Source organism: Petaurus breviceps, unplaced genomic scaffold, assembly GCF_028583685.1.
Source record: "Petaurus breviceps papuanus isolate PSGF00001 unplaced genomic scaffold, PetGlider_PUasm1.0 90515, whole genome shotgun sequence".
In the NCBI taxonomy this organism is placed as follows: Eukaryota; Metazoa; Chordata; class Mammalia; order Diprotodontia; family Petauridae; genus Petaurus; species Petaurus breviceps.
In genome coordinates, this window is record NW_027187269.1 from 362,406 (window position 1) to 380,692 (window position 18,287).

Below are 18,287 nucleotides of genomic sequence, written 5' to 3' on the forward strand. Positions count from 1 at the left end.
GAAAAAATGTTTCGTCCTGACATTTTGTTGGTTCTGTTGCTCCAGAATTCAATTTGAGGCTTTATTTTTAAATTGTTTGGGGGAGAATGATGGGAGAGTCTAGCTGAGTTGTTGCCTCTACTCTGCCATCTTATCTCCACCTTCCCATTCCTTTCCCACATTCAAATGGTCTCATTTCTAAGATATGTAGGAAACTGAGTAAAATTCATAAGAATAAGAACCATTCCCCAAATGACAAATAATCAAAGGATATGAATAGGCAGTTTTCAGAGGAAGAAATGTAAGCCATAAATAACCATATGAAAAAATGCTCTCAATCGCTAGTAATTAGAGAAATACAAATTAAAATAACTTTGAGATACTACCTCCTACACATCAAATCAACAAAGTTGACCAAAAAGGGAAATGACAAATGCTAGATGGAAAATGAGAAAACCTATACTTTAATGCATTGTTGGTAGAATTGTAAACTGGTCCAAAGCTATTTGGAACTATAACCAAAAACTATTAAGCTGTGCAAACCCTTTTGCCCAGTAATACAGCTACTAGGACCATAACTCTCAAAGATATCAAAGAAAAGGACCAATATTTAGAAATATATTAATAGCAGCTCGTTATGTGGTAGCAAACTGAGGGTTACTCATCACTTGGGGTATAACTGAACAAGTTATCATATATGAAAGTGATAGATTACTATTGTGCTATATGAAATAATCAAGGTGATGGTTCAGAGAAACCTCAAAAGTTTGTACAAACTGATGCAAAGTGAAGTGATCATAACCAGGAGAATAATTCTATAATTTGCAACAAATATTGTAAAGACAGACATTTTTGAAGACTTTATAACTCAGGTCAACAGAATGACAAATCATAGTTCCAGAGGTCTTAATAATGAAAAATACTATTAACCACCAGATAGAGAGCTGATGGACTCAGAGTGCATATTGAAGCATTTTTTCTTTTCTTTTTTTCCCATTTCTTTTTTTTTTCTTTTTGGGGCATAACTGATGTTTTGTTTTACTATACATACTTGGAATGAGTTTTGTTTTTCTTGCCTTCTCTATATCTGAGGGAGGGGAAAAGGGAGAGAGGGAATTCAGAACTGAAAATGTAAAAATGAATTTAATAAAAATAAGAAAAGAAAGAAAAAAAAAGGAAATCACCTTACCAACATTGTTAAGAATAGATTGCAGTGGGGAGATAATTGTGGAAGGGCAACCAATTAGGAATCTATTTTAATAGTCTAATCATTGGATGATAAGGGCTAGACTAAAGTAAAGTGATGGTTGCTATATTAGTTGAGAGAAGACAACACATGTGAAAGATGTTTGGGAGGGTATTGTGGGAGATATAAGGAGAGAAGCAATGGCCCAATCTGTGTGGGAAATGAGAAAGAAAATCAATTGGGGAAGAGCAAAAGTACTGCTTTACCCTCATAAGGACCCCACTGAGATTAAACAAGATGTCAACCTGTGTTTCCTTTCTCTCTTTCTCAGTTATGGTCAACAAAATTAAACAAGGAGTTAAGGCTTCTGGGAAAACCATATTAAAGTTTTTACTCAAAATCTTTCTCTGTTTATTTCTCAGTTGCTCTTTTTAGTCTTTTCTCTTTTAAGGGTTGTTTCATTATGATTAGAATAAATAATAAAAACACTGAGTTAGATTTGCCTAGTGCTTAAAGAACTTCCTGGCAGAAAATTTGGCACACATTTCATTAACTCTACTGTTAAAATAACTTAATTTTTTTCTTCCAAAAGTTTATGGAAAGTTTATTATGGAGAAACCATTTAATAACCAGGGATTCCTTGGATACTAGAGAAAACAGAATTTGTTCATACAATTTGTACTCAAACTTTATAAAACATATGTTGACCATTTATCCAGTATCACTAGCAGAAAATTTGTAAAGCTCCTACAGCTGATACTTATTAGCTTGCTTTATCTATCAAGTTAAAGGATTTTTACTTTATAAAATTCTGGATGAATTTTAAACTGGAAATAATAACACAAAATACCATATCATTTGATATGGAAAAATCTATACGCTGTGCAATGGATCAGACAACTCAAAAAAGTTATTGCTCTACTTAATAAGTTCACCATTTAATGAAAATGACTTTTTTTTCTTCCATAAATAGCAATTTAACAGTGTTTCAAAGCTTGACACTGGAGAGTATTTTTGTGAAGCTCGCAATTCAGTTGGATATCACAAGTGTCCTGGGAAACAAATGCAAATCGGTAAGCAAAATAAATAAATAAAATACAATTAGCTGAAAGTGCAAATGAATATGTGTCTATATTAGTTTGGGCTGGATTGCAGAAGGATTTGGCATAGATAGAATAAGCAGATGTTGGGATTGATACGTAGGCAGAAATGACTTTAGAGTTGCTGAGATTTAAGTTATACTCTTTCATCTAAAAATCAGCATAGAAAATAGTAATAATACAATTTACTTATTTTTTTCTTTATCATAGGACTCTGAAGGTTGTCAGAGTCCTATTTTTTCCTTTAATTATTTACATGGGCCCCTATAATTTGTAAGATGCAAGGTTTTTATAAGTATTTGAAGTAAATTTAGGAAATGCTGAAATTTTTTCCCCCTTTCTTCTCTTTCTATCCAGTTTGAATAACTAGGAAAACAAGTGTGTTTACCCTAAAGTATGTATAGTGATTGGTAGGGCTGATAATTGAGAAAACTGGAGTGATATACTAGTTATCTGGTCCAAACCTTCATTTTATATATGATGAAACTGAGAACCAGAGAAATTAAGTGACTTTCTCAAGGCTAAACAGATTATAAGTAGCAGTGGTAGGATCCAAACCCAGGTCCTGTATATCCAGGACTCTTTCCACTGTACTATGCTGCCTTGGAGGATCTTTGTTCTCATTTTGTAAAGGAGATATAGTAAAAAAAGATGAAACCCAGAGGAAGCAGTACAGCAAGATAAGAATTGTTGCAACAGGAATCCAACATTTGGTACTGTGAGTGACTAGGGAATTTATTTAGAACTACATGGTTGTTTCTGCAAGGATTGCTACTTTGTTTTCTTTCTTATCCTAAAATTTTTTTTCAGTAATATTGTGAACCATGTGATCAGTCTCAGTACACTAGCAAGGTACCATGCATATTTTTGCCTAGATTTCTTGAGACAGTAACCTGAAATCATAAAAACAAACAAACAACAAAAAGCAATATCCATCAGATTGTACCCAGGCCTCTCATGCCTTGAGTCTTTGACAGAGGATTTGCAAAACATTCAGGATTATGCATTGATGTATGTATAATGAGCTCCCCAATAAGATCTGTCTAAAGGATAAATCTTTGGAGTATATATTGATCATTTCCAGTGACCAATAAGAGTATTGTTTTATCCTTCCAAAGCACAAATCCTTCAGCAGGTGTCTTGTACCTGCAAAGACAACTAGAATCACGATCAAGGCAGGAAAACCCCAGTGGGTTTTCAAAGGGGAAAAAACTTCAACTCTTGACCTCTTTTTCTTCTGTCTGGAATGTGTGGAGTAGAACTCTCTCTTTGATACTCCCCATGAGGTGGATGAGAAAGATAGAATCCTCTCCTCACCCCTTCTATCTACCTACTCACCCATAGAAGCTGTTCTCACATAATAGCTGGCAAACCTTAGAGCATGTACTTTGTGTCACATTCTATTTCTCAGAGCCAGGACAGTTAGTTCACTCCAAATGACGGTAAAACTACTTCTATCCAAAATTCTATTCCATCTTAAAGCTAAAATAACAGTATCGATAGTCTCTGTGAGAGAAGCTGATACTGCACTTCCATGGTTTATGAGATGGAGGAAGTCTTAACAATAGAAGTGACTAAGTCCACTACAGATTTGTAATATTTGATATTTTTGTTATTTATTTTTAAATCCATTCTTAGAGCTTTTGTTCCACTTATATCTATTTAATATACAAGTTCTTAATAATTATACTTAGATTGTTCATGAAAATATCATCAGATATTAAACAAAACTAGCTATCCTTTCAAGTTATTTCCCTGTTAACCTTTTTTTTTACAGCACATGTATGTTAGGCAAATATTTTTAAAAATCACAAAAAAATTACCTAAATATATGAGTTTTTTGTTTTGCTGCTCTGCTTAATACACAGTGATTTTAGGAATATGAAATAATTTATTTTTTCTACATCTTTACTTATGCATTTGTTCTTGCATTATTGTTGCCTTTAAATACAAATATCTAATAAAGCAAAAATGATGAAAGTAAACAGTGGGTAACTTTACAAATAATGGAATGTGGACAATTTTTTGCCCTTCTTGAGAGTAAATTAATTATGATTGCAGTTGCAAAAGTATTCCTTGAAACTTGGTCTTAAAGAACATTTTTGCAACTGCAGTCATAAAAGTGTACACATTGAAATTGTATATTTCACAGATACACATGGTATGATATGTAATATCTATAGGACATTTATTTCTACCACAGCTATGAATGTGCCAACCTCAAAATATCCCCAACTATACCTGTGGCTGGAACTAATTATCCCTTTTACCTACTACAACTACCACCACCACTACCAAGATAGGCCAGTATGTAGGCAATTTTCTTTTCTCAGATGTGGAAGCTGTTTTAACACTGGCCTTATGAAATCACAATGTGCTAAAAGTACTATGCCAAGCATGTAAAATGTGTTTATAAATTCCATATTCCCATATTGGCCACCTTTGATGAAAACAAATAACTCCCCAAATATTACTCCCCTAACATCAAACAGAAACATATTCTGTCCCCCTAATATTAAAGCTAAAAAATATGGGAAATATAAGAATCCAAATAGAAATAACATAAATCTCTCATAAGTCACAAGTTAAAACTATTTGTGTGACAGCATGGATAACAAATGGATAAGAAAAACAGTGTAAATTTTAGAATGAGGTAGAAAGAATTTGGGAGGCTGGTGTATTCCTCCTCCTTCTTCTTCAACTTTGTTTCCTTGGGTGTCCAATGACCACAATATCAAGTTGTCTCTCTGTAATTGCGTTATTAGTCTCTTATCTTTGCATACTTCTTCACTTGATAGATCAAATTAAGCAATAGCTTCATCGAAAGATATCTTTGCAGGGGATCAAGCTTTTTCTGGAGAATTTTGGATCTCAAAGTAAAAAGATACAGACAAGTGCAGGACCAGACCCAATCTTATAGGATGTGCTGGCTATATCTCTGTTTTGTTACTTTCAGATGCTTCTTGATATGCTTAATGTGATTGATCCATATTTCTTTTCTCATCATCACCAGCAGCAACCTCAACCAAATAACAGTTGTAGTCTTCTTGCATTTTCAAATAGGAAACTTTGTTTTCTGTTTGTGAAGCATTAGGAATCACAAACTTTTCCAAAGGAGAGTACATTATTGCAGATATCTTAGTTCAGTCTCAATTTTCTCTCTGTATTCTTGGATCATTTGCTGTTTTTTTCTCAATATCTTCTGTCTTTTGTGCATTGAAATGACCCTTTAAAATGACCTCTGGGCTCCTAATGACATTTTTGTAAGCAATGGAGAGACGATTTCTCTCTTGTCATTGCATAATTCAATTCCTTGCTCAGTTTCTTAGCCTTCTTAGCCAATTTGGCCTTCTGAATCAGCTTATTTTTATCCATGTCTTAATGTTCTTTCCTCAAAGTGGGTAGTAAAAATGATGAAAAGACAGGAATTCAGCAAATCTCTGGGAAGAAGCAGTGACCTATATTATCTGATCTCAATTGGATTGTCAGAGGTGCAAGACAGTATTGAAAGTGCCTAAAAGTCTTTTTTGACCATGACAGGGAAGGAGCTCCTTCCTACTACTGGGGCATAGGCATTGGACCAAGGAGTTCTAGTCTTAGCTCTGGTCAGTGGCTCATGGATCTCAAGGGACACCTCAACCCTTATTCTCTTTGGTGAAGGTAGGGGGACTTGCCTGTGAAAGTGTGGCTGCCAAACACCCTAATTCCAGACCTGGACAGCAACTTTCCCCCTCTCCATCCTCTCAGCTTATTGCCTTTTCTATTTATATTCTCTTTGGGTGTCCTGATCAAGTCCCATGGGTTCTGTTAATACTATTGTTTGGTGATCTCATCATCTCTATGCAGATGACTCCTAAACAAGGGTATGTTGAGAACTTTTTAATAATATCTCTCTAAAAAAACTGTACTCACTACTTTGTATGCTTCTTCACTCAATAAATCACTTTAAAATTTATATATTAATATATAACCTATTATATAATAATATGTAAATATAATATATAATAGTATTATAATGTAAATATTTTATAATATATAAATCTGATATATTAACATTTTCTCCATCACTTTCTTAAGTCTGGACAATCCACAAAACAATAAATCAAGCTCTGATTTGTAGTGTTTTGCTAATTTCTGAGGCATAAATACTCATACTGAAAATTTAATAAATAGTTCCACTCTACCCATTACTGTCAAGGCCACCACCATCCTCCCAGTCACCTAGGCTCAAAATCTGGGTGTCATCCTCAACCTGTCACTTGCTCTTACCCACCTCCCCATTTTCAATTTGTTGCCCTATTGTTTCTATCTTTGTGTCATCTCTCCTATACATCCTCTGATCTCCTCTGAGAGTGTCACCAAACTAGGCAAGCCTTCATCACTTCATGCCTAGACTATTGCAATAACCTGCTGGTTGTTCACTCTGCCTCTCCTCACTCCAATCATCCTCAATTTATCTATCAAACTGATCTTCCTTAAAGTCTAACCATGTTATCTTTATATTCTGTTAACTTCAGGATCAAATATAGAATCCTCTGTTTAGCTTTTAAAGTCCCTCATAGTCTGGCCTCTTCCACCCTATCCAGTCTTCTTATACCTTACTCCCCTCTATGTACTTTCTGCTCTATTGACACTAGCCTCCATGCTGTTCTTCCCAGATAACTTTCCATCTCCTGACTTTATGCATTTTCATTTACTGTCTCTCCCTTCTCCTCCTCCTCCTTGTCTCCTAGCTCCTCTGGCTTCATCAAGTCTCAGCTAAAGGCCCATCTTCTGAGGGAAGCCTTTCCCAGTCCCCCTTAATCTTAGTGCCTTCCCACTGTGTTTATCTCCATTTTATCTTGTATATGTCCTTTTTGCACACATCTGTTTTCCTTGTCTCCCCCATTAGTCTGTGAGCTCCTTGGGAGCAGGGATCACTTTTTGTCTTTCTTTGTATCCCCAGTGCTTAGCCCTGTGCCTGGCATTTAATAAATGCTTCTTGACTTGACTTGCTACTTGCTATATTGTATGAAGTTTTGTTTAAACCTCATTTCTACCAGACTGCTTTCCAGTTTTCCCAGTAGTTTATAGTAGTGAGTTCTTTGCCGGAGTCTTTGGGTTTATTGAGCACTAGGCTACTGCTGAATGTTGTGTACCTAATCTTTTCCACTGATCAACCTCTTTAATTTTTAACCAGTACCAAATCATTTTGATGATTATTGCTTTGTAGTATGTTTTGAGATCTGTTACTGACATGCCACCTTCTTTCCCATTTTTTTCATTACTTCTCTTGAGTTAATGAAGAGTACTACCTATGCCCTGATAGAAAGGTGATAGACTCACAGTACAAAATAAAACACATATTTTTGGACATGGCTGATGTGGGAATTCATTTTGTTTGACTATGCATATATGATATGAAGAGTTGTTTGTTTGTTTTTGTCCTTTTGGGAAGGTAAGGAAAAGAGAGAAAATAAATGCTCAGGTAGGCAACATAACATACCTCTCTTCTCTTACTTCCTTAAGGAATCCCATTTGACAACAAGTTATGTGGCTACTCAGACAGCCACTGGGTGACTACCAAAAGTTAAGAACCTACACTACTGGGTGAACCTTTTTATGCCCTTAAATGACCAAGAATCCATGTTAACATAGCCAGAGGCTACCAGGAAGCTGCATGAAGGTTGGTGCATTGCTCTAGCCAGTCCTGGAGAGGATTTTGTCACCTTTTAGGAGAAACTACCCTGATCCATGTTTCCTCAAGGACAGGAAAACCCTGATAGATATTGTTCCAATTTCATACCACTCCATGGTGTCAAGGTCTTAAAGAGCTTTTAAAGCACCTTCTACCATGTAAATGTATTGGAGATTTTTTTTTGAGGGGGTGAAGGCAAGGCAATTGGGGTTAAGTGACTTGCCCAAGGTCACACAGCTACTTAAGTGTCAAGTGTCGACTCCAGGGCTGGTGCTCTATTCACTGCACCACCTAGCAGCCTCTGTACTGGAGATTTTGCTGGACAACTTCCCCCCCGCCTCCCCCCCGGAATTGGCAGCAGTAAGAGGAAAAAGGAAAAAAAAAGCAGGTTCCTTAAAGGAGTTATCATAAAGACAACTTAAAGAAGAAAAGAAAAAAAAATGAAAAGAACAAAAGCCAGAAATCCTAGACTTTTTCTGTCCTTTTCTCCCTACCCTTGAGTGTCAGATCCCTACGATCTGGTCATGTTGTGAGTGATGCCAAATCTTTGCAGCTTGCAATGAGTCTTCTGATACAAAGAGGTGATGAAGAGCCAGAGAAGCACCAAGAACATCAAGGTTAGAATACAGATGGTGATCCTTCCAGCATAGTCAACAATTCATCATCGTGTGTCGGCATTATCAGTAGTAATATGACTAAGACAGGAGTGGGGAACCTGCAGCCTCAAGGCCACATGTGACCCTCCAGGTCCTCAAGTGCAGCCCTTTGACTGAATCCAAACTTCACAGAACAAATCCCCTTAATAAAAGGGTTTATTCTGTAAAATTTGGACTCAGTCAAAAGGTTGCACCCAAGGACCTAGCACATGTGGCTTCAAGGCTACAGGTTCCCTGGACTAAGACGTCATAAGACTCTTGCATACTAGCTGTGCTGGGATCTAAGTTGATACCAAGACTCTTCCAATGCCAGCACCCACTCAGTATTCCCTGCTTCACCCAACCAAAATCTCTTTTCCTCAAAAAGCCCAGTGAAGGGATAATACCAAATCTTTAGCATATGTTTAAGATGCCCTGGACTGATTCTTGAGCTGTCATTACTTCTCTGTATTCGGCCAGAATTCTATCAGAAACACATGGCAGAGGAAGATAAGATAACCTTCATTTTGTCTAGTAGGATACTATGAATTTGAGCATGTTTCAAGAGGGTTTCTTTTTAGATTCTTTTTCTTTTAAAAATTTTATTCTGAACTTAAGAAATAAAATACTCATTTCTATAACATAGTAAAATAGAAAAAAAGATGAATGCTCATGAAACTGCAAATCTATTATGTGCAACTTGCTATTCCTTTTAAATATGTAATAAAGTTATTATGTTACTTTCTCTTTTCCCCTTTTTTCTTCCTTTCCCCTCTACCCTAGAGATGGCTGCCATTAGACACACAAATATATACATATATATGTACATATATATATGTAAAATCATTCTATTCATAGTTCTATTTATCAGTTCTTTCTCTGGATGCAGATAGTGTCTTCCTTCATAGGTCTTTTGTAGTTAATTTGGGTATTTATAATAGTCAAAATGACTTCATTGTTCAGAGTTGTTCTTAAAACAATATTGCTGTTACTGTATACAACATTCTCTTGGTTCTGCTCATTTCACTCTTCTTTTTTTTATCTTTAATCGTTCATGGAGAAAGTGGTAAGTAATATGGTCTATTTATAGTTGCAGACCTACCTAAATGATCTTATTGTGTTTGGAAAGAAATTCAAAAAAATGAGAAAAATACTAAGGGTATACTTAGTATACTGAGGTAGTCTAATGTATTTCATCAATAAGCAGCATTATTGCAGAGCGTTTATTAAATATGTGAACCATATAATGTCTCCAAGGTAATTATTGACCCTGAAAGATAGAAGTACTTACTACCTACATACATTGAAGGGATTATCATGAACTGAAGACATTTCTGGAATTTGTTCATTTGTAAAAATCTATGCCATGATTACAAAGTTTTTCAATAATCTGATCCATGTATATCTTATTGGAAGGAATCATATTGCCAGTCTAAGCTGAAAATAAAGGAATAGTATCTAGGAGAAGGAAGATTATAGGTGGATACACAATAGTATGAGCCTTCATCATTAATCCTTAATGAGGTGTAAATGGGCCTGCAATTACTAGGACCCAAGAGGTATTATCAAACCTCTCCATGATTTGTAAATGGGCCTATCCACACCTTCACTAGGAAGTCCCAAATAAAGATTCAAAGTGATGTTAATAATGAGGATGTTTGTGCTTTATCAAATTAATCTGGCTCCATTGATCAACTCAAGGAGGAACTGATGATGAGATAGATGAAATTATTTGCCCAACATCATACAGGCAATGACAGCCAGGATTAGAAATCTCAACCTGTAGTCAACTGCTTTTTCCATGACAATATTACTGGAGGGAGTAGGCACTCTAGTGGAAAAAATAGGAATGGGAACAGGAAACCTGAGCTTTTTAGTTCTCTCTCCAGTTTTGAACTGAATTTGGCTAAATTGCTGACGTTTTTTGGATTTAAGATTAATCAATCAGTCACCAAGCATTTTTTAACTTTTTCTATGTTTTAGGCATTGTGCTAAAATCTAGGGATACTGAGAAATGGGAGAAAAAAACCAGTCCCTGGCTTGAATCCTCATTCTACAGTTGCTATTTTTTTTCCCCTTACTTTGTTTTGTTTTTTAAACAGACACGTAGTAGAAGGCAATATGGCAAAATATAGAGGTAGTTTCAAAGCCAAAAAGTCCTGGATTAAAGTCCCGTCTCTGATACATACTGGTGTGTAATACCTAAACAAGTCAATTTCTCAATTCTTCAGGCAGTTCTCTAAGACTACAAGGTCCAGAGAAGGTGATAGTGATACAGTTTCCTCACCAGAAAATTCCCTATGACAATTAAATCAAAGGTCTTGTCCTTATTCCTACCTTACAGATATATAAGATTAAGAAGGAATAGGTAATATATGTACAAATATATATTTTGACTTTTTGGAGGGCAATTGGGGTTAAGTGAATTGCCCAAGGTCACACAGCTAGTTTTTGTGTTATGTGGCTGAGGCTGGATTTGAACTCAGGTACTCCTGACTCCAGGGCCGGTGCTCTATTCACTGCGCCACCTAGCTGCCTCAAGGTAATATATTTTGACACTAAATATGCCCTATTAATTTACTATTTCTATATTTCATTTAAAAATCTATATCAATAAATAAATACATTTCAAATGTATGTAATAAGTAGTAGGAAATTTTATATTTCCTCCAAAACATTTATTTAATATGGAAATGAATTTGAACTACAAATATTAGAAAACATATCATGGTTTTAGAAAGTGGAGTTTTAAGAAATTTTTCTCGTTGAAATGCAGGTGAATTATGTCAAACTAATAGGTTTTATAGCCAAGTCAAGTAGAAAATATCCTAGATTTTAATCTTTATCACAATTTTTATTGGTTAAAATCCCTGAAAACATTTTTTTTCTGTAACACTTCTCAAATAATTTAGAGCCAATTTATAAAAATGAAAAAGTTAAGCAGAAATAGTTTCACATTAATGACTTTGTATATTTCATCTATTTTATATTGAATTTATGTAGATTTTATTTTTCATTCTAGATGACCTCAATATAAATGGTATCTTAGGAGCTGTAATAACTGTGGCCTTATTGATTTTATTTTGTGGCCTTGGAGCTTGTTATGCTCAGAAGAAAGGTTACTTTGCAAGTAAGTAAAATTCTCCTATGATCACACATCTAAATGAGATGCAGTTTCTTCCACCAAATCATTATAGTTTCCAAATACTGTCCATTTATCTTTTGTAATAGAAAATGTCATTAGGGTAACATGGGTATACCATGGAGAAACTAGGCAAATAATAATGAGAGAAACATTAGCTGGAGATAAGTTTAAAGGATATAGACTTGTGTTTGGGTGATTAGATGCTATATATTTAAGAGAATGTTATTTTGAGGATAAGAATTGTTTTTGTGGACATAAAAATGCATTTCTCGTGAGAATACCTTACTAGGGGGAGGCAATAAAGTATTTAGTATTATTTTTTAAATTTTATTTATTTTTAGTTTTCAACATGTACTTTCATAAGTTTAAAATTTTCCCTCTCCCTCCTCCCCCTCTTCCTCCACAAGATGGCCTGAAATCTTAGCATTATATTTTTAAAAGAAATGGGCTTTTAAAAAGTAGTAAAAGAAAATTAGTCAACATCAAAAGACACTAAAAAATTGCTTTATTATGCTAAAATAGCCCTGAAATTGTGACAATTTTTCTTTAACTTTGGAGCCATGTAGCTCCAAATACCTGTTAGGTAGCATAGTATGAGCAAATAATTATCAGGGCATTAGAGTACATAAAATATAAAATATGCTTACCTATGTAAGCTTACTTACTCTGGGCAATAGTATGAAAGTTAGATCAAATGCACCTAGAAACCTGGTACAACATGACAAGTACCACCATTACCTCCTAATTATACGCCCTCTTTTAAGATGTGAGGACAAATATTTTTGCAGAGCTTCAAAAAAGAAGTCCTTTGAAAAGTTGGTGTTTGCCAGATACACTGCTGAATTTCTTCCTCTATGAATAGAGGTGTCATGGGTATTTTGAAGGTTTGATATTGTACCATGAACTTTTGCTTTCTGGAAATTGAAGTTTTAAGAATGTTTTAAACAGAAAATAAACCTAAATTTAAATGACCTTTGATCATGATTATAGTATACTGAAATGTGCAAAGGAATTGTTATTAAGGAGCTATACCATAATTAAATTGATTTATAAAGTTTCCAGAAGCATACCAAAATAGGCTAATGAAAGTGATCTGACTCCACCTGATGGATATCAATGAAAGTATATGTTCAAAAAATTGTTGTTTCTAATTTGTCTTTTGTAGTCTTTAGCCCTAAATCAAAGGACACCAATCTTGAAATTCCTATGGGAAACAAGAAAGGTGGGACAGTAATTCATATAAAGCCTACCAGGATCTATAACTAACTGAGTTTATTGGAAAGCTGACATACTTACGAAATCCTTCATTTTCCAGCTGTTAAGGAGTTTCTTCAGGAATAACCATTTTCTTAATAATACATTTTGAAAATAGAATGCCAGGAGTTGAAGAAAATAAGAAAGTCTTTTAAAGGAGAATTTGTAAGAAGTCATATTTTTGTTTCATATTAATCTGTATCATTCTATGTTTTCAATTGCATTAATGATGTATACTTATTCTTTTGTAGAAGAAAACTCCTTTCAGTAAGTATGAGTCTTTTAAGTTTGGGGCTTTCTTTTTCCTAGCAAATAATTTTCTAAGTCTTAGAGTATAAAAAGTATGAAATGTGGTTATTTATGTAAGATTATTTTCCCCGGGAGTAAACATAGAAATTAGACTAATGTCTTCTAACCCAGATGCTTAATGTTTACAATGTGAGCACAATTATGTCCAAGTCCTACTTCCTCATAAATTTATGTGGTCAAACAATGAAACCTATAGATTCAGCTTGTTGTTTGACATTAAATCATTCAACAAGCATTTATTAAATATCTACCATGTATAAGATACTGACATGGACTGAAGATAAAAAGACAAAACAAAAATATTATACACATCCTTAAGGAATTGATATTCTGTTGGAATATATGTATATTTTAATAATTTATTTTAAATCTTCAAAGTAATTATACTAATTACTATAGTGTATTTAAGTTTTTAGTGATATTCTATTGAACATACAATTCTAACCATCTTGACATAAAATTTGACCTCTGGATCCAGAAACATGCATTTTTGTATAAATTTCATTTTTGTGAAATGGTGAAAAATTAAATTAATGAATACACACATTTTTAAATGTTGCCATTGTTTCATAATATCAAGCACTTGGGTATTGACAATACTGGCTTAGGTGTTCAGTGCTTGTGTATAAAATTGCACACATACTGATGTTTCATTGTATGCCACCTCAAAGAAAGATTGTTAAATTAAAATCAAAAGTGGTGGTGGTGGTGGGGGGTGTTTCCTGTTTAACCAAGATTGCTTGGGCATAACAATTAACCCCTATTAGCCAAGAAATGATGTGTGCTTCAGAACACTAGTGTAAAACTTCAGAATCAAGAATTTGTGGTCTAATTAATAATGTGCCTTCCCTGTCTCTCTAAATAGGAAGAACAACTCAGACTCTAAAGCTGCTAAAATGGATGAATGTGTAAGTACTTTTTCAAATATGTTTTAGAAATATTTTAAGGAGATGGGGAGGGCTATAAAAGAATTAGATAATTTTTAGTTTCTCCCATTAACACTACCAAATACCAATCGTCCATTTTCCTTTTTTCATAAGATAAAGGCTTATTAATTTTTCTAAATGTAAAAGTGTCTTTGATAATATACCAATTATATAGTTTTGCAGAGCACAGAAAATTAATGAAACCATTTGATGTACTTTCTGTATATGCTCGCCAATATGAGAGAGAAGGCAAAAGAATGAATTAATTCTCTATGCCATGTGGAGTATGCTGAATTATTGTTCTCCAATTCTAAAGAGAACTGAGAGGAAATGGATTCAAGTTGCCAAGTGATTAGTTTTATAGAATTATAAAATTGCAAAATCAGAAATGCCTCTAAAGACCATCTAATCCAAACTATATCCTTCTATAAGCTTCCAGCTTCCATGTCATGACGTCCACTGATGGTGACTGTACTACTTTATTACACAATCTGTTCTACTTTTGGATGGTTCTAATAGTTCAGAAATATTGTTGTTTTATTGGTTTTTTTTTTCCTATCACACAATCTTAGAGTCTGAAGGGAATATAGAAGCCATCCAACTCATACCTAAACAGAATTCACTTGAAAATATACTTAATACATGGTTGCTCAACTCTCCAGAAGTTTTAATGGCTCTTTACTCCTTCTAGGATAATTTTAAAACTTGTTACTTTGTCAGTTATAGCCATTTGCAAGCTGGCCCCAGTCTCCATTCCCAGGTTGGTTGCATACACAGATGGTGTATCTCAGCAAAATAAGCCTATTTTTCACTCCTATGCTGAGACAACATTCCAATTTCCTTCTCAGTACCTCAGTACAGGTTTTCTTCAATACCCAGAATTCTCTCCTTCCTCACTTCTTCCTTTTGGAAACCATATGTCCTTCAAAACTCATCTGATTCCCCAAGTTGTTAGCTTTTTCCTCTACCTGAAATTGTTTTTTACCTTTTTATACATATTTTTCATCTATCTATATATATGTGGTATCTCCAACTGATAACTGATCATTCAACCTACAGTGAGGGGAAACCCGATACCTCCCCAGAAGCAGTACATTCCACTTTTGGATGAGTGTTAGGCAGCTTTTCCTGTACATCAAGCCTAAATTTACCTCTTTTGTAGTTTCTGCCCATTGCTTCTAATTCTGTCAACCAGGCAATCAATAAACATTTATTAAACACCAACCATGTGCCAGGCACTATAATAAGTGCTGGGGATACAAAAAGAGGCAAAATAATCCCTGCCCTCAAGTAGCTCATAATCTAACAGGGGATACAATAAGGAAACAAATATATACAAACTGGCTATATGCAGGGTAAATAGGAAATTATTAAGAAAGGGAAGGCATTAGGGTTTAGAGGGATTGGGAAAGACTTCCTATAGAAGATGGGATTTTGATTGGGACTTAAAGGAAGCCAGAAAGGGAAGGTAAGAAATGAGAGTATCGGGGCGGCCAGGTAGCACAGCAAGTAAGAGCACCGGCTCCAGTGTTGAGAAGACCTGGAGATCGAATCCCGGGCTCAGACACTTAGCACCCACCCAGAAACACCTGGCCGTGTAACCTTGAGCAAGTTACTTAACCCCAATTGCTTAGGGGCGGCCAGGTGGCTCAGCGAGTAAGAGTACCAGCTCCAGTGTTGGGACGACCTGGAGATTGAATCCCGGGCTCAGACACTCAGCACCACACCCAGAAATAACTGGACGTGTAACCTTGAGCAAGTTACTTAACCCTGATTGCTTAAAAATAAAAAAAAATTTAAAAAAAAAGAAAGGAGAGTATCCAGGCATGGGGGATAGCCAGAGAGAACGCCTGGAGCTGAGAGATGAAGTGCTTTGTTCATGAAGGAGCAAGGAGGCCAGTGTCACTGGACCAAGGAATACATGGCAAGGAGGAAGGTTTAAGAAAACTGTAAAGGTAGGAGGAAGGGTTCTAAGTTATGAAGCTCTTTAAATACTAGAGTATTTTGTATCTGGTGCTTGAAGGGATAGTAAGTCATTGGAGTTTATTGAGTATGAGGGTGACATGGTTGAACCTGCACTTTAGGAAAATATCTTTGGTAGCTGAATGAAGGATGGATTGGACTGGAAAGATACTTGAGGCAAACAGACCCATCATCAGGTTATTTAAATAGTCCAAGCATGATGATAGTTTGTATCAAGATGGTTACTGTATCAGAGAAGAGAACTGAGAGGAAATGGATTCAAGTTGCCAAGTGATTATTTTATAGAATTATAAATCACAGAATCGGGGTCAAATAAGGTCAGCAAGGTCAAAGGCTATCAAGAAGTCAAGAATGAGGGGTGGCTAGGTGGCACAGTGAATAGAGCACTTTCCCTGAAGTCAGGATGACCTGAGTTCAAATCCAGCCTCAGATACTTAACACATAAACTAGCCATGTGACCTTGGGCAAGTCACTTAACCCCAATTGCCCTCCCCCCCAAAAAAAAGCAAAAAAAAAAAAAAAAGAAGTCAAGAATGAGGATTGAGCAAAGACCATTGAATCTGATCATTAAGATATCATTGGTAACTTCAGAGCAATTTTAGTGGAATGATGAGGTTAGAAGCCAGATTGTAGGGGTGTTAAGAAGAAAGTGAGAGAAAACCTGTATAAACTAAAGCAAAGTAAGGTGAACAGAACCAGGAGAACAATCTACAATGTTGTACAATATTGTAAAGATAATCAACTTTGAAAGACTTGGTAACTGATCGACACAATGATACACAACAAATCCAAAAGACTCATGATGAAACATGCTATCCACTTACAGATAAAGAACTGATAACTTATAATGCAGGTTCAAGCATAGTTTTTCTTTTTGTCTTTCTTGCTTTTTTTTTTGCTAGAGTGGAGAGGGAACATGGCTAATGTGGAAATTTGTTTTGCATGACTATACACATTTGTAATAGATTTTGTTTTCCTTGCCTTCTTATTGGATGGGGAAGGCAGGAAAGGAAGAGAGAAAATTTGGAACTGGAAAAAATAAAAAAGTCTCTGTATTTTAAAAATAAATAAGTAAAATTTTTAAAGATTAGAAATTAGAGTGAGAGGACAGAAAGTGGAGGCACTTATTATAGATTATTTTCTCAAGGAATTTAGCTACAAAGAGTACAAGAAATATAGGCCAATAATGAGTAGGGATGGAAATATCAAGTGAAAGGTTTTGGGTTGTTTTTCATTTTTGAACATAGACCTGGCTGTGTCTGTAGTTAGTAGGAAAGCAGCAGGCAGACAAAAGAGAATGATGATAAGTGGGGGGCAGGGAGAGGGGATGACAGAAAGGACAGTCTGTTGGAAGAGATGGAAAGGATTGGGATCACTTGTGCAGTTAGAGAGATTTGCCTTGATAAGAAGTAGGGCCACCTCTTTGTGTAGGACAGGGGTGAAGGAAGAAGTAGTGGTAGAGGTACCTGAGTGATATGAGATGAAGAAGAGGTTAGAAGAGAAAACTCATGGTAATTGTCCTCAGTTTTTTTCTTTAAAATATGATGCAATGTTCTCAGCTGAGAAGGTGGGAGGAGGAGCCATGGGAAGTTTGAGGAGGGATGAAGAGATTTGGAAAAGGTGAGATAGTGAATTGATAAGGGGCATGTGGAAAGATTGCCTAGTTCAATTGAAATTGTATAACATAAATTTGTTTTGGACCCAGATAAGAATGATTCTGTGATTTTCTCCATCTTTGTTCACCATCAAATTGAGAGTCTATTTTCTCTCTCATGTAACAACCTTCAAATATTTGAAGATGCATATCATATTTTTCCATAAGTATTTTCTCTAAGCTAAAAATACCCAGTTCCTTCAACCACTTTACAAATGATATGAACTCAAGGTCATTCACCATCTTGGTTGAACAGTCTATGTTGAACAGTTTATGAATACCTTTCCTAAAATGTATTGAATAGAACAAATATACTACGCCATATTTGGTCTGACCAAGGCAGATTATAGCAGGACTAGTACTAACCTACCTCAAAACACTAAGCATATCTTAAAGTAGTTCAAGTTTCTCTTAGTTTTCTTCAGTTCTTCAATTCAAT

General features: G+C 35.2%; 1 protein-coding gene across 7 annotated transcripts in view; it reads left to right on the forward strand.

Moving 5' to 3' along the window:
* The window catches only part of JAM2 (junctional adhesion molecule 2), a 131,787-nt gene that overhangs the window by 74,534 nt on the left and 38,966 nt on the right, over nt 1–18,287 (forward strand). For 4 of the 7 annotated variants that reach the window (XM_069062964.1, XM_069062962.1, XM_069062966.1 and 1 more), the window contains exons 6-8: nt 2,139–2,238; nt 11,600–11,707; nt 14,151–14,193. In XM_069062964.1, the coding sequence (XP_068919065.1) occupies nt 2,139–2,238; nt 11,600–11,707; nt 14,151–14,193 (251 nt within the window). Of the gene's footprint in view, nt 1–2,138; nt 2,239–11,599; nt 11,708–13,227; nt 13,244–14,150; nt 14,194–18,287 lie in introns of all 7 variants that reach the window. The other 3 variants (XM_069062965.1, XM_069062967.1, XM_069062969.1) reach the window with 1 other exon arrangement.